The 17,929-nt window shown below is 27.8% G+C and overlaps 1 protein-coding gene across 2 annotated transcripts in view; it reads right to left on the bottom strand.

Moving 5' to 3' along the window:
- LOC105254118 (scavenger receptor class B member 1) overlaps window positions 1–17,929 on the bottom strand; it is a 34,802-nt gene that overhangs the window by 6,365 nt on the left and 10,508 nt on the right. The window contains exons 1-3 of one of the 2 annotated variants that reach the window (XM_011262616.3): window positions 16,167–17,060; window positions 4,481–4,736; window positions 3,053–3,194 (exon numbers count right to left, since the gene is read on the bottom strand). In XM_011262616.3, the coding sequence (XP_011260918.1) occupies window positions 3,053–3,194; window positions 4,481–4,736; window positions 16,167–16,383 (615 nt within the window). In that variant the 5' untranslated portion in view covers window positions 16,384–17,060. Of the gene's footprint in view, window positions 1–3,052; window positions 3,195–4,480; window positions 4,737–16,166; window positions 17,061–17,929 lie in introns of those variants that run through there. The other variant, XM_011262617.3, reaches the window with a different exon arrangement.

Here is a 17,929-nt window from a genome sequence, read left to right as displayed (position 1 = left end):
AGAAGATTATTGAAAATATTTTTATTCTCTACAAGGAATCGTTTTACAATAATGATCCGCATTCTGAGATATGATCTGTACATATAAATATCTTATACTGATGTGTACTATATTTGCTATATCGTTTGTTCTCCGATGGAATGTAAACGTGTTATGTGATTAATCTCAATAATGCCAATAATAAGAACGAGTGCATTTTTATGTACGTATAAAATACGAAAAAAAATTTCTTTAATAAAAATATATAAATTATATACATTTTTATATAAATATATATAAAATATATAAATTTCTTTAATAAAAATATATTTTTTAGTATGGGGATTGTGCTTGTATTTAAAACATATTTAAATCAGAAAAGAACAAGTGCCCATATAAATGTGTTACCCAAAATTTTCCTAATTTAAGGAAGATATTTCATTAAGATTTCATTTTTTGCTGAAAATAAAATTATGACGCTTAAAATATAGTTATGAAGATTACGAATATACAAGCTTTCAGACGGATCAAGTTACCATTTTAATTTTCACTCTTATAGAAATTTTTATTTTTACTCATATAAAAAACATATTTTTTTATTGATTTTTTCTCTAGAACGATAATTTCATTCATTAGAAACTCAATTGAATTTATTTGGAAACTTGCATGTTCGTAATTTACGCGTTATGTTTTATTTTAAGCCAAAAATGAAATCTAAATAAAATCTAATATCTTTCTTAAATTAGGAAAATTTTGAGTAACACATCTATATAGGCACTTGTTCGCATTCTTCTAAAAAAATTTTAGGTAACAGTTATCCGCGCATTCTTTATGTAAAAAATTATATAAACGAACTTAGTATAATATTTAATAAAACTAGAAATAATATAATAATTTTGAGATTAATGAAAACACAAGATTTTAAATTTGAAAGTAAAAGTAATGTTACTAGTGATTACTAGTTTCACTCAAATATTCTCGTAATGAGACAAAAAATGCTAGCTTTCACCACCTTTTAGTCGCCTCATGTCTTTTCCTCAACTTTTCGCAATTTCTTGACCTCAAAGCAAATGTGACACGTTTCTCGAGAATGCATTCGTGCATTACGAATAGAAGAAGATTTCTTTTAACTGAATATTTCCATTGAATAACTCGACTTACATTCTAGAAAAATCTGCATCGTCAAAGGATGTGTCATGTGCAATATTTAATTCGCAGTGTGATATTATGTAAAGAGCACATGTTATAAGAACATATTGAAATCTATTGAATGTTATATCTGATTTTATTAGTGGTACAATAAAGAGTACTTTAAGGATGGGCGTTTATTGGGAGAATGTTGTACGATTTCCTAACTGATAAATTAACTGTTGCAAAAGCATGCATTTATATCTAAGAAAACACATATTGCGTATTGCATAAGAATGAAATGTGTCGTCGATAAATTTGCGCATAATAAAGATTCTTAAATCTCTCCAAGAATAGAGCCCTCAAGAAAGATTTTGCGAAATCGATTGTAATTAATGATTTGTTGTTGAAATTTACGACGTGCTAGATTGTATCAAATAAATGAAATATCATAGAAATGTCGGTGAGAAGTGAGCTTCCAATGAACGCACCGTGTGCAGCATTAACTCAGAATTAGATAGGTGACAGATATAATTGACGCAATAAATTCTAATCTAAATTTTCATTTGTAATCAAAATGCTTTGTATCTTATCAAATATTTTCTAATATGTATATTTTTATCCATATTTTTATCCATAAATTTTTGTTTTAAACACTATAACACTTTGCACATGATTAGAATATTTAATGATTGCAATATTTTTTTATTATTACTATTATTGTATAACAAATTCATTAAATAATCACAGTATCTAGTAATATCAAAATTTTTATCCTTGATACTATTTTAAAAATCAGGATAAAATATAATGTTATTGGATAATTACTAATTATTAATTATTTACTTATATCTGAAATTATAAATACAAATAAATAAATATGGAAATATAAGCATTTTTTGTTAATTTCTAGGTTTGCATTACTAGATTTGTATTTACTAGAAGTTTGATTGCGCAATTTTTACATGCAAATTATGTATTATATCATTAATTAATACTCATACATAAAAGACATTCGAGTTTTTTCTGTTACGGAAATTATAATTGATATGATTCGTATTATTTGGTCAAGGTTTTTACTTCTCTGTTAAATGTTATGATATTGATTTTTATGCATCTAGATTTGCATGTCGTATATACGACAAATTATCATTTGAGAATCACATTCAAAAAACTTTCGATAATTTTTCGTATTAAATCGGACATATAACGAACATATTGTAAATAATGTATAAGACGCATAAAACTTTGTTTCACTTAATTGTATTTGATTTTATATTAATTACATTTAATTTTGATTGAATATGTAAATATGAAATTTAGTATGTGGAAAATTTTATTCAATTTTTCTCATTGATTTATGTAATGATGTGAGTTCATTATTAGTAATTACTTTGCAATTAATAAGATTAATTATGATCTACATATATCATGTTGAGAAAAAACACAATAAATTATAATCTTTTTTACGTATTTATAATTCGTATCGAGAAATTCCAGAGATTCCATAAAATTCATTTTATAGTTCGATAAAAGAGCTCATTTATAATGAAATAAGCGGAATATGAATACATGATATTAACTCTTGCGAATTCGACAATTTTCCTTGTTTATGTTGTATCTTATTCACGCGTACATGTAAATATGTGATAATAATTATCGATTAATTACACTAAAAAAAAGTCACAGAAGAATACGGAATTGAAATATAATTACTGATTAAAAATGTCTTTAATGATCTTATCTTTCATTCTTTTCGAACTTTTGCATCAAAATTAGCACGTTCCTCTACATCAGCACGTAGCTCCTTTTGCACGAACATGTCCGCTTATCAGAAAAAACGTGCGCTGTTAACCATATTTCGCGTTCGTATAATAAATTTGTAAAGATTTCGTCGTATGTTATTTATAATTTATAAGAGTGATGTTCTGCTATTTGTACTTACGAACAAGGCGATATTTGGCATTATTACGAGATCTTCTTCCGTACCATTGCTCAATTCTGGGATGTATTTCAATGGATGTACTGGTTTCGTCGATAACGTACCATTATCATTGAAAACTATATTTGTATGCTTGAAATTTTCTCTGAAACGAAATGTATTATGTGAACTAATCTTAGCATGCATCATTATATTCATCATTAGTATGTTTAGAATATATTTTCTGTACACGTATTTTCCAACAAATTTATCGGAATGAATACATTGTTGAAATAATTTTACTAGAAAAAGTTTCACAGAATTTTACATGTAATTAATTATTTTTTAATTATTTATTTTTTAAAACTAACTATAAGTAGAGAATGTAACTTTAATATATGTTTTATTAATAAAACATAAATTACAAATTTATTTTCAATTCGAATATTTAAGAAAAACATATAGTTTTTATTTTTTTTATGTAACTATTTCTCTTTTGTCAATATTAAATCAGTATTATATTTTGTCTTCGTTATCTTCTTTTTTTTCTCGTTAATTTTCCATAAATATACATTTATTCATTTAAGTAAAATTTAATTCAGAAATTTTATCGACTATTAGTAATGAACTTGAAGTATTTTAAGAACGACCTTAAATATTCAGTCGGGTGAATGCAACTTGCGACAAATTTTCTTCGTTATAAATACTAAAGATGAAAAATAAGAACACAATTGGACAGCAATGAGATAAGGTCAAGTGTACGTGAGACAATCACATAAACTAGATCTCACGTCCATTTAATAATTATTATTATTTACGAAATGATTTATAACCACTTTTTTCTCGCGCTTTTGAATATCATTAGCCGAGCGATCTCTGGTTTCATGACCATTTCTCTCTTTTTCTTTTATATTAAACAAGAACATATAATTTCAACACTTCTGCCATTCAGGTTTTCCAGGGTTCTCAATGATTACTTGATAAGTTTCTCTTTGTACATGCTTTAATGCAGTTTCGCGAAGTAATGTAACGATAAAAACGAGTTTCTTTAAAAAAATAATTAGCGATCTATCATATGTGAATTCACACTCATAATATAAAATTAATATAAAATCTTTAATATAAAATTAATAGAAAAATGATTTACATATATCTAAAAATTAAAAATTAAATCAAAATTGGCAAATTAGAGCCATAGCGCGATAATCAACAAAAAATGATCCGAAACATTCGTTTTTTGTTAATGTAACCACTTTTAATTTGAAATATACAATTAATCAGAAAGAAGGAAGTATTATTTCTTCCCCGCGCTCCAACTACCGCGTTGTAGTTTTAATTTGCCAATTTCGATTTAATTTTTAATTATTATTATTGAGCCAAATTTCAGTTTATCACACATATCTATTTCTGAAAAACGCAAAAATTAATCAAATTACACATTATGTTACTCACTTGTACACATAAGGACCAACTTGTTGAAATCGCAGCTTGGTCTCTCGACCATCTAGATATTCGTCGCGATTTGTCACGTTAAATAGGTAGATTTTCACATAGAGATCAACTTGAGGTGTTCGCCACAATTCGAAGATCTCGCCTCCATCACTGAATGTTATTTTCCATTTGTAGAGTAACTCGTAGGGATGATATAGTAGTATGAAACAACCGGATGCGATGCCAAGCAAACCCAGAATGATCAACGTGAAGGTATCTGCAAAAAGAAAAGCACGTTAAATAAGCGTATAATTGAGGAAGCGAAGAAATTACGATAAGGGTGAATGCAAAAGAACTTGATGTTGCTCGTGATCAAGAACTTGATGTTGCTCGTGATCAAGAACTTGATGTTTCTCGTGGTCAAGAAAATACCACGAATCAAACTATCTCTTTAAATGTGCTCTAACGCGGTTTTTGTGGCTTCATTCTTCAAGTTATTCTTCTATTTTTCCACATATATTCCAATTGTTGTTAGTTCTTCTAGAAATTTGTTACACAAAACTCCAACATCACATAACTCCACACAACTCTATCATTTTTAAGAAAATAGTATATCCATTTGTAAATTAATTAATATTTAATTATTAATAATTTATAAATTGTATAATTTAAATTTTTTTGGAACTATATATGCTTATTTTGAGATTTTATCCATACATCCATACATTATCGAAAAATAATATAGATTTATCCAATTTATTATATAGATTTATCAAATTTCTACTAATATAATAAATAAATAATCTATTAATATAACTTGTTCTCACGTTAAAAAGATTATAAATAATATAGTAATATAGCTGTAGCTAAAGCAATAGAACCAATGTGAAATATAATTCACTACTTTCATAATTATTCATTGAGATACAACAAATATAACTATTTCATTTGTTATGCTTTTTTATTTTATTGAATCTACAAATTTACGAGTCTCGACCTCTAGTCTCAGCGACTTTGATTGCGGATAAAGGATTGCAACACATAACTCGAAATTTCATAATTTATATTTAAGAGCTACTCTATTCTTTGATCATTAAAGTGCAACATTACTTTTGCAACGAGCGTTATTGCGATATTGGAATTACAATATACGGCAGTCGGTCGAGTGAACAGTAATAATTCTTGATCTTATGTATTGCGCGGTCCATTCTGTAATTTTTGCCGCAAAAATGAGGAACGATACTCGAATGATCATTTATCTGATGACTCAACCAAACACGAAAGTGAGATCAATTTTTTGCTTATGATTATCTACCTTATATTTAGCATAAAAAATTGATGATTGTCATTTTATTTGTTTCATCTAATAAAAGTCAAGTTTCAATAAAACGATAAATTTTATGTCGTTTCTCTTATTAGAAAATTAACAATTTATAATATTTTGTATTAGTTATTTCTTGCTTTACATAACTTTTTTGATGTAAACATTTTTATTTATATAAAAGTTTATTTAGAAAGTATTTATATTAATTTATAATTAGTTTATAATTAATTTGTCTCTGTAAAAATATATTTTTTTACTAATTACTTATATATTTTTTAATATCTTCATAAAAATAGCAAAAGTATTATATTTTAATAAATATGTTTCGATAATTAACGTTATTAATTCTTATTTATAAATGTTTGTTAAAATATGTGCATGCGTATTATATTATTATGTGTATGTTATATGTACCAAGATAAACGTACCACGCAAATCCTTGAAAAAAATGGGATTTATTACGTAGTTGCGACAAGCACATTGCGAGCATATCTGCGTATCTTATTATGTTATCGTATATTTTATCTGGTCCAGGGAAGCAACAGGAAGAACCTTGAATCTCTTTAAGATTAAAAACGAAGGACTTTGTTTTACGCTTCCAATATCTTCGAGAAAGAAGCGAATTGTAAATCTTGATCTTTTATTTGAATAATTTGTTCTTTAATATGCCGCCATTGTCAAATTTGTTGTACGTATAATAGTTGGTATCAATTCTTTAGATAGGATAAACTTCCTTTGCATGATGTTCTTGATTTTAACATTATATGGAAAATAATACGTTTTTATTATATATATATATACGTTTTAATTATATATATAACATTTTTATCTTATTTTTTTGAAATTTTTGATTGTATCATTTCCCTACTTATTTATTTGTCACTATATCTTCAAAATTTTAAAAAAGCTTTTGTTTTCTATCGTTAAAAAGTATTGATATATAAATATTTTCGTTTAAAAAGAAACAAAAAAACTCATTGTTAATATTAGAGCTTTTATTTTTTATATAATTTTTGATCGTATCATTTTTCTAATTTCATATATTTTGATTAAATAAATGTCAAGAAAAGAGCAATCAAAGTGAGTAATTAAATTTCCATATAAAAGAGTTCGTAATTAATAAATCATATATTTGCAATTCAATAACATAATATGTTACAGGTAATCTTCATAATTCAATAATATATTGATAATGATTGATGAAAAAACTTTCTTATATAAAAATAAAAAGAATAAAAATAAAAAGTTGCCAAAGAGAGCATCAACTGATCATACTGTCATTGAACAAATTAATTAGTTATTACAAATAATTATACGGACTAGTCATCGCGCATATTCGAATACATTTACATCTTCATAAGAAAGAATGATTGACCATAATCAAATATGATGCTAGCAATCTTTTTTACTCTCTGAGTGCATTGCGCAAAAAAAAATTATTTCTCTAAAATAATACCATATTCTTTCGTTAATTAAGATATAAAGAAGCAAATGTTATAATCATAAACTTCAAGAAGCAGAATATAAAAAAATATATGATTATAAAAATTAATTATTTTTCGAAACAAATTAATAATATAATTTAAAGTTATAAACATGTAAAAAAGCAATGTAGTAATAAGCTGCATAAAATTGATGTATTTAAGGACAATGTATTGAAGAATGAGTTATTTTAGAGCAAAAAAATCAAAATTTACAATTTTTGCGATTGTGCTATCGTAATCAATAAGTTAATCCTCTCATAAATCATTTTTGGAGGCATGTCGACATGTAATGTGGAAGAAAGATTTATTTCATTGGTTTGCACATTCTTGTGAAGAACACCAGTTGAAAACGCGAAGGGTCGAAGATTATCTCGTTGCATCCACGCGCACGTATGTCGCTATCTCACATAAACCAGTCTTCGAACATCGCTGCTCATTTGACACGGTTGCATAGACGATACAACAAGAAATCTGTTTATATTTTCAAAGCAGTTATGTAAAGTCGAATCAATGCACGCTACACATCTGATATTTTACATTTATGTATCTGATAGATATTTTACATTTATGTTATACAATTTGTAATTCATCTTTTGGTGATCTTTTTATTTTTGTTGATTGAAGATATTAAAATATTGCAAAATAAAGAAAAAATGCAAATTATTTATACTCAAATACTTAAATATAACATAAAAATAAAAATATGTAACATACATAATTTTTATGTTGTACACTAGAGAACTTTTTTTTTTTGATGAGAAATTAGTAAATGTTATACATTTTTAGAGACACTTCTCAATCTTGAATAATATAAAAATGATTTAACATTATAAAATAATTATATTTAAATTAGATTTTATTTAACTTTTTTTTAAACTAAATTTATTCTTTAAATTAATTTCTTCAATAGGTAAAAAATTTGAGAAAACTAGACGAAAAAAATTCCCGTGAGAAGAAGAGAAAAAAGTCATATAAGACTTAATTGGATGAAGGCTGAATCTCTATATATTGTGATTGAAAATCGCGATCAAGGAGCAAAAGTTAAACTTAGCAAATCGCGATTAAAGCGATGTGTTTACGTGTTCGAGCATGTGTAATGTTGTCGTAGTTATCGAGATTGTAGAGAGAACATTTTGCTCTCGTCTATTGCAAGATCGTTGGCAGCTATGCAACTATGTCGTAATAATTTTCTGACGGTAATCGAAACTGCAAATGCATGATCAAATAGAAAGCGCATAGCTAGACTATGTCCTTATATTATACATTATTTTACACTTAGCAGAAATCACACATATACAAATAATAATCCGTATATAATATAATAGATAACTGATGCTCGAATCAACGCCACAAAATATTATCAATTTTTCGTTTTGACATAACGTTTACAATTTATAAATTTTAATGTCAAGCATATCAAAATAAAATATTTAATAAAAATAAAATATGTATAATAATTAATATAATTAATAAAAAAATATAATAATTAATAATATGTATAAAAATTAATAGAATAAAATTCGATAAATGTTATAATCTTTCTTTCGAAACAACTATAAATTAATTTCATTGTCGAAACAAGTATATTAATTAAAACAAGTATAGCAGTTACTCAATCAATTCTAATTTTCTCTAATGACATTTAACGCAGCAAAATTCGCTGAAAGTTCGCTTTTATCAAGATTTTCACTGCAGCTAAACGTAATTCAGATAGAACGATGTGAGTTTCTCTCTCTCGCTATTGCCTCATGTTCTAACAGTGTTCTAACGCGTTGAAAATCGATTTGATAATTCCACGAAGTGTTGTCGTCAAATTTTACTGCGGTTGATTTTATCTACCGTGGTTTGTGGCAAAACACTGTCTGACGTTTGCGAACTGGTCCAGCCGCGTTCTATTTATTCCGCATTTTTTCTTATAAGGCAATCCTTATCATCGCATGCGTGTCAAATTTTTTGTCAACATTCTTTCACCGTAGATCATTACATAATTTTAATAAATTTACGAATAATGCTAATAAATTCTCGCGCGAAAGCATCGTTCGCGTAACTGTAACGATCGGTTTAAGAAGTTCTTTCCTATTCTTGAAATGCCAATTTCTCAATAACTGCAAATAACGAGTTCACATATTTCTATATACAATTATACCTATATACACGTGTTCTTTCTTATAGATGTGATTTTTTTCAGAATGATATATTTTATTTTATTTTAAAACGTTGTCATATTTTTGGCATTTGTATAATAGATCGAAGCTAGTATAATTATAGTGACTTGTCGTTATGATATGTATGAAAAAATGTAGGAACTTCACTTCAAAATATTATGCTTTTAGATAAAAAAATCTGAAATAAAAAAAATATTCGTAGTCTCTTTGATCTTTCTGCAGTATTCAAAATTATAATTTCAAAATATACTATTATAAGATATTAAAATATTTGTTTAATTATTTTTGAAAACATTTTATGAACGCAGTAAAAAGGATAATTTTTTCTTTTAATTAAACAATATAATTCTATTAAAGTCAAAAGGCTTAATTAAATCGTAATGACCTTTGACTATTTTGCGGTTTTCGACGGATATCGAAGCGAAGTATTTGTAAAATTTTTTTTTTAATGAAACGGACTAGTCATTAAATTGATCCGAGATAATCGATAAGTAGTCATTCTCATGGAAGAATTCTCTGAGACGGAGGAACATTCTGGAAATTTTTATTGATTGGTTTTAGCTTCTTACTTTGTGTCAAACCGGTTTTCTGATTGAACTTTTTTCTGTTGATGTAAGTTTCCAATGTTATCGTTGATCTGGGGAATGTTCCACTATGTGTCTAAAGCGCAATTATACGTCAGTGGATTTGATCGAATGAATAACTTCCTGTCAATTATGCAGAATAATGACAACTAATAATGATAGATGTATCGTACAACATAAAAAATTTCACATGATCGTATACCTTTTATGTAAAGTGACGTATCATTGAAATCTCTTTTTATGCTTTTTTGTGTAAGTTTAAATTGCTAAAAGTTTGATAAATTTTATATTATTTAAGTAATTAATTTTGAATACTTTTTATGCTTTTGAGTTATGATTTATTCGATTTCAAACTTAATATATACTTTGAGCGAGAATGTCTTAATTTGAAAATTATTATATGTAAAAAATTAGGAACTTATATATGCCAGATGAAAGGAAAGATCAAACATATATTTAAAGTGACATTTTCACTGGAAAGAGATTAATTTCATACCACAATATTCCCATAGAGAATTTTTATTTGCGTTTCCGGGACGACGTTTCATCTAATAGAAGCTTTGTGTATATATGTAAACTTATAAAAATGATAATTAGGGAGATAAGTGCGAGCTATAGTTTGAATAGACGCCTATGTGTTTTAGGTCAATGATAAAATAACGTATTGTATAGGATGAGAAAGTACACTAGACCGTAGGAGATACATCTCAACTTGACAGTTTACTATCCGGTTACTATCCGATTCATTCATGACGGTATATTCCGTTAAAGCAGATCGTATAGACCAAGAAACTTTCGTAGATATAACTGTCATTATATTCTTCGTGCGTAGTTAATAATGATCGGCAGCTACCTGTTACGAACAACGTGCGTATGATTTGAATGCGATAAGAGGATATACGCTGCGTATATATTATTTCGGTGAGCTTATTTTTGCAAATTATTTATCTACGCCTCGAAATTATCTAACCTAACGCAATGGATGGTGGTTTTATTTTAAGATACTTCGTTTTTAACAAACCGTAATAAATCAGTACATCGTTGAGATATAACTTGCACAAAGGTCAATAGGTTAAACAAGATACGAAATTTATGGCACGTTCGTCGTGTGCGAAAATTTCTTAAACGGAAATGTTGGTTTCTTTGTGAGATGCAATTTAATTCAAAATTCAAGGACACTATGTGTTTATAGATTAAAAATTTTATACATGTATTTTATACATGTATTAAGTAAAAAGGTAATCTATCTTAAAAAAAGAAGATAAAACCGATTTTTTTATTAATATATATATATATATATATATATATATATATATATATATATAAAATCGTTTTTTTCTTCTTTTCTTAAGATCAACTACCTTTTTATTTAATACAAAAATGTACTTTTTTTCTCTTTATATAATAATTTTTGCGACGTTTCGTATCCTTTCATAGCATCTGTCAAGTTTCGAAACAATACATTTGCTCAAATGCACATCATACGTATTTTATTCACATAAAGGCCGTTTAACATTCACGTCTTATTCGGACGATAAATATGCATCACCAATGCGAAATAAATTCATCTCGCACGGAAGTATTTTATACGGTTACTTTGACGACTTGAATTCTAGGGTGCCGGTGATGGTATTTGTCAAATTGTAAGGTCGTTCACGATTCCGACATTTACCATTACCTATCTTAATACGTTTTCCTTTTTCCTTTTTTTCATTGTCCACCGATCATTAAATTATGTATCGCTTACGATGCGGTTTATCTGACACGATTACACGTAGCCACAGATTTTAAGTTGGTCGGCGACATTTATTCACTCGAACGGGTATAAAAAGGAGTGTGTCATACGTAAGCAACATGCTTTTGACCGGCTTTTACTTTTACTTTCATGCACAAGTAAAATATTCACGTGTTCGTTAATTTAATTGGTTTTTCTTTCAGGCGATACATGCCGTAAGTGAGCTCGAAGCTAATAAGTATGATTAATTCACTTATGCCAAGCATCTTCTTTTAGACATTATATCTTCCCGTCATTAGTTTATATTGTGATTAAATGTTGTGTTTTGCGCGAATACGATAAATCAATGAAATAATGTTTGCAATTAGTGTTATTGCGATAAGGTAACATGTTTAAACAATTTCATCAATCAAACAATGCGATGATATATGCAATAACGATGTATTTTATAGCTACATTAAAGATTTAAGAAGTAAGAATCATATAAATCATAGAGTATAAAAGTATAATAATTTAAGAGGTTATTTAATAAGTATTGTAAATAAATAAAACAAGAGTATACCAAAAATATAATAATTATATATATATATATATATATATATATATATAATATATATTAATAATATATAAATTTGTCATTTAGAGAAGTGTTATTTAGATAATGTTTTTAGAGTTCTGTGTAGAGCATAGGCATTAATACTTTGACATATATAGAAATTCATTGATTAGACATTTTTGGAATTTAAAGCCGGAGAGATTTCGAATCATGAATTTAGATATGTATAAATGTTACTATCCATGTAAAATTCTGTGCAATAATTAACCGTTATAATTATTTTTGCGAAATAGCTTGGCTAGAACTGAAACAGGTTTGATGAAACCGGAATTTATGTATATATATATAAGCTCTATCATGAAATAAGTAGCTGGATTTTATGTTGCTATTTTTATGTTGCTATGCGCTTGCAAATATGCAAATATAACTAAATATGTGTGCATAGGATGCTATTTAACAACTTAATAAATTTATGCACGCCTCAAAATGTTTTTGAACAATATTAGTAGACGATATTATGATCTGAATTATATATTATTAAATGAGTATCAATGATAAATTATATTATTATAGCGTGTTATGATGTGTTTCAATGAGATATTTTATAAAATATCTAAGAAATGAAAAAAAATAATATAAAACGATTATTCATTTTCAGATATTTTCATCGTTGTAATTAGAAAAATATTTTCTGAAAATGTATTTATTTATTTATTTATTTTATCTCAAAAATGTAAATCTGTGATTTTGCTCTTTGTTGTTTTTTTAATAAGCTTACAGTTCTTTGCTTTATAAGCGTAGAATTGTTTATAAGAATTTGAGACGATGCGTGTGTCCAGACGAGTAACCAAATGTGGAACGTGACTTGTTATCGAATAGCTCATCAAGTCAGAATTTATATACAACAGACTATTCACATTTCTTTGTTGCGATCAATATAATTAAATACATTTGTCAATTGTAAATTATTTTATAAAATAAACAATTGCATAATTAGATAATTAAAAACGTGTCGAAAAGCACGATGGTGTCTCGGATCGAATTGTACAGCGATTGTTTTCGCACGAATTAAGCATTTTAGCACGTATCGCTCAACGATATCAATATAATTATCGGCATCAAAACAAAATAGAATAAAATTGGTCATAAAATTTTTATTCTTTTTGGTTACTTCACACAATGATCCGAAAAATTTTTCTTTATAATTGTATAACATATATAATTGTATAACTGTATATAATTGTAGAAAAATTTTAATTTTTATCTTTTAACTACATCAAGCGTTAAACGGTAGTAAAAAGTATTTTCTTCTGTGTATATAACTACAAATCTACTTAGCAGTGAAATTTCTAAAGCCATTAGCATATTTACGAAATACGAAAAATGCATATAAAATCGTATATAAGTATATAAAAATGCATATAATATTATAGCGTAATAAACATCGGATAAAATTATTTTTAGCAATTTACAGGAATTGCAGTCAACGCAGAATCGCACAGTAATCATCAAAACAATCATAATTTTCTAGCATAGATACTACTGTCTAATTATGCATTTTCGTTGCATTCTTTAATAAAGAAAATAATTGCAAATGTAAAATAGGTATAAAGAATTTTCTAAAATAAGTTTACACGAAAAAACGAGATCCGGATTTATCGGATTATCAATAATTAATATGTTTATGCAAAATAACAGAATGACACAAAAACATTAATTGAAAGAAAGAAAAAATAGGAAGCAAATTTTAATGAGCAACAAACTATAAATGTTGATTGATATTACTTATCTTTTTATAACTGCAGTGTATTGACTTGCTAATTGATCTTAATTGCATTTGCTATTCGCATCATATATGAATCTTTGAGAAATAGGTTTGTTATGCATATGATGATACGTTCGATGATTTGCTCATACTACAGACAACTACACATAATTGTCTAACAATATCTATGCTAGAAATTATGATTATTTTGATAATTTCTGTTAATTGTATATATTTCTCTAAAAATAATTTTATCTGATTTTACATGCACCTTATATATAAAATATGTGATTTTATATGCGTTTTTCATATTTCATAAATTTGCTAATAGCTTCGGAAATTTATTCGGTAGATTTATAGTTGCACACGCAAAAGAAACTAAAGTACTTTCTACTAAATAATGAATGAATATAAATTATACATACTGCGTGAAATATTCGATATAACTGAGAAACAAATCAAATTAAAATTCAAATATCCTATCAGTCATTGTAAATTTTGTGATACAAGAAATATTACATGCAAAACGTTTTTCTATCTCTTTCGATATGTATGAAACATAAACGCATTCAATGATCTATCTACTCATTTTCTTTATTTTTTTTTGAAGAGTTGTTATATTCACAGTATATAAATTACATATACCGCGCATTTAATCGATAGTATGAGTGCTCACTTGTAATTTAATAGATTGCACGGGTACATATGGGTATCTGCGTGAAAATTCTTCTCGGGAGATTTTCAATGTTGCAATCTCGCGAAAGTCAATATTTTGTGTTCAGCTAAGCGGAGCGACTTAATCAGAATAAATTGCATTTTGCATTTGCGTTTTCGGTCTAGTATTCGCTTTTGTTTGTTCTTGTGAACTTTATCATATGTTTAGAACCGGTTTGCTCACCGTTAATTATATGCACATCTGGGTGATCAATTCTTATATACTTCTTCTTACATGGGAAATACCACGTTCGAGAATGAACGATCATATGTAAATTTTCCGCGATATATATCTGAAAGGTATATATTTGCGTCAAAAAATATATTTGCGCATTCATTGAAAACCTTTTGCATTATGACTAAAATAACGGCAAACTGGTTTTTATAGTTTTATATGGTAATTTATTTTATGTTTCTTAGATATTTATTTTTATTCATTATTATATCCCACATTTGTGAATTTTATAAGATTGTGAATTTTAAAACGTTAAATTGAACGTATAAATTTGTGGGAAAGTCCAAAATTATAAAATAACCAATCAAACGTTCGTAAACGACTTCTTTTCAGGATACATCTTTAATATTCACATGCAATCGTAATAGCAAAAGAAAAGCTTATCAGAGATACACTTTGAGGCGCAGAAAAAATTACATATTAATTTTTTTAAAACATTGAAGTAGACCGAAATATGTGTAGCATGTATTTGCATTTTTCAATGCTGTCAATACTTGTTTACGACAAATCATACACACACATTATGTATTTATAATTATTCTTAAATTACACCGTTTTTCCTTTGCTTCTGTGATTTTGCAGAATCTTTTCTCTTTATTCTATTTTATGTGTGTACAATAATTTCGATAATTAGTTTATTCTAAATCGTTAAGATAAAAAATAGAGTGGTCGATTTTTTATAATTTTTTTATAATTTATTATGTATCCAAACATTTATGTTTCTGTTTAAAATATTGCACAAAATAATTATGTATATATATATATATATATATATATATATATATATATATATATCTTTTTTAATATTTCTAATTACAAATAATTCAGAGCAAAATTGAAACAGTGTGTAAACAATGCATAAGCCATGAAAAATGGATCTACTATTATAAATTTCGTAAAATATTTTTTTTCAAATTAAAACGGTTAACACAAATTAAAAACGAGTCTCTGTTTATGGAAATTACAACATAGTGAAGGTCATCCTCATTTAATCCGGTCTCATTTATTCGAAGATCTCTCCTTTATGCACGTTTATATGGCATACGTAGCCTCAAATTTACGAATGTGTCATTCTGATTTGTCTCTGATCGAGAAATAAAGCAGTCTCTATATTCGACCCTGAAACAAAACTTCCTGCTACTTACTTTTTGGCCATCTTCCTCTGCGATCAGAATGCACTGGTAGAGTAGTGTTAAAGAATCTGTTCACAATCACCGAAGATTTCCTTCGAATGTTGTTCGAAACTGACACCCTTCTCATCTCATCTTGCTCGCCCGATTTATCGGAATCAAAATTGGCATCATCCGACGAATAATTCCGACAACGCGACAAAATATTCCAAATTAACATGAGATCCTTCATTTTTGATATAGTTCAGTTTTCTGTATCGTTGTGGAATAAGTGATATCACGAGGGTAGACGATTTATCGTCAGCGATTCAACAGTCGCTGCGTGTCGCGACTGACAATGAAGGCAAATATCCGCTTCTAGCTCGATGACGGCTTATGGAATTAATTGGTTAGCACGTTGCGATTCGTAATGCTATGTAATTCTTGACGAACGACTCCCGTCAATTATACACGATTTCGACACCTCCGTACTTCCGATTTAAATTTCAACACAGACCTTTCACTTTCTTCTGTTTCAACCCAGAGTTTCTGATTGATCGATTCGTCAATCCTCGTGGGTGACCTTGCAGATGTCGAAATTCTTCTCTTTCTGACTTTCTTATTGTCACCGATAAATCTCCGAAGAAGGCGCGATAATTGTACGTTTTCGAAATAATTCCGCGACTATCTCGATGAATTCATCTCCGAAGCTTGCCGGTCGAGAAGCTGAAGTCCCACTCCACCAGAATCGTCTGACTGTTGTTTATCTTCACCTGTTATGTATCACCTCGTTCCCCCTGCAGGATGCGTGCAGCATACACCTTTATGCAAGAGTGGCGGAATCTTGTATCGGTATGAATTTGAAAAATATGTTGCTCCCACCATAGAAGACCGCATACTGCTCGTCGCCGATCGTCGCGGCAAGCCCTGGTAAGCACGTGGAACACTGGCCAATCGGGTCACGAAGTTGCTGTCCCACCGCGAGGGAGACGAGAGTTCCCTCGATACCTGTTCATCGTGGTACACGGGGGATCTTTCAGCTTCTTCGATCGGAGGAAGGCGAATCTTCAAGGCCTTTTGTATAGCATTTAATAAACGGTTATGTTTCAGGGCGAAATACCGAATGGTTTTTACAATGCAAAATGCTTCTCGAATAAGCGACTACTAGAAACGATCTTGTTTCGTGTCCTGATAGGATCAGTGTTGTATAAGACATTTGAATTTATATGCATAATGTGCTATTTTTGTAAACGGTAAACAACATTCATAAAGAAAATATATTGAATATATCAAATATAGAAGAAATAAAGAAACGTTAAACTATTACAACAAGCCAAGGCTGAGGGGTAATCTTGAAAATTTATAGAGAGAGTATTGCACGGCGATTGCGCGTGCAAGTGTAACTACTTCCTGGCGAATCAAAGATATTATGAATATTGAATATTGAAATGAGGAATTGTGTGTGTGTATTTGATTTAATAATGTATGATTTATATATATATATATATATATATATATATATATATATATTTACGTTTATCCGATTATATCATTAATAACATATTATATTCCATAAAATAATATAACATGCTATACAATTGCATACATTTGAGAGTTATTATATCATGTATATAAACTTAGATGATTTTGCATTATTTCTTATAAAATATAATTTGTAGATAATATTATAAAGAGAGTAAACGCATAAATATATAGAGTGGGAAGAGATAAATTGATTTTTACCTACTTTACTAGATTTCCTTATTTTTCCTGTAGTTATATGTATATGGGACATAATT

This window comes from Camponotus floridanus, unplaced genomic scaffold, assembly GCF_003227725.1.
Source record: "Camponotus floridanus strain SB8 unplaced genomic scaffold, Cflo_v7.5 scaffold40, whole genome shotgun sequence".
Lineage (NCBI taxonomy): Eukaryota > Metazoa > Arthropoda > Insecta > Hymenoptera > Formicidae > Camponotus > Camponotus floridanus.
The sequence above is the reverse complement of the archived record's forward strand: the minus strand, read 5'-3'. Positions and strand labels throughout refer to the sequence as shown.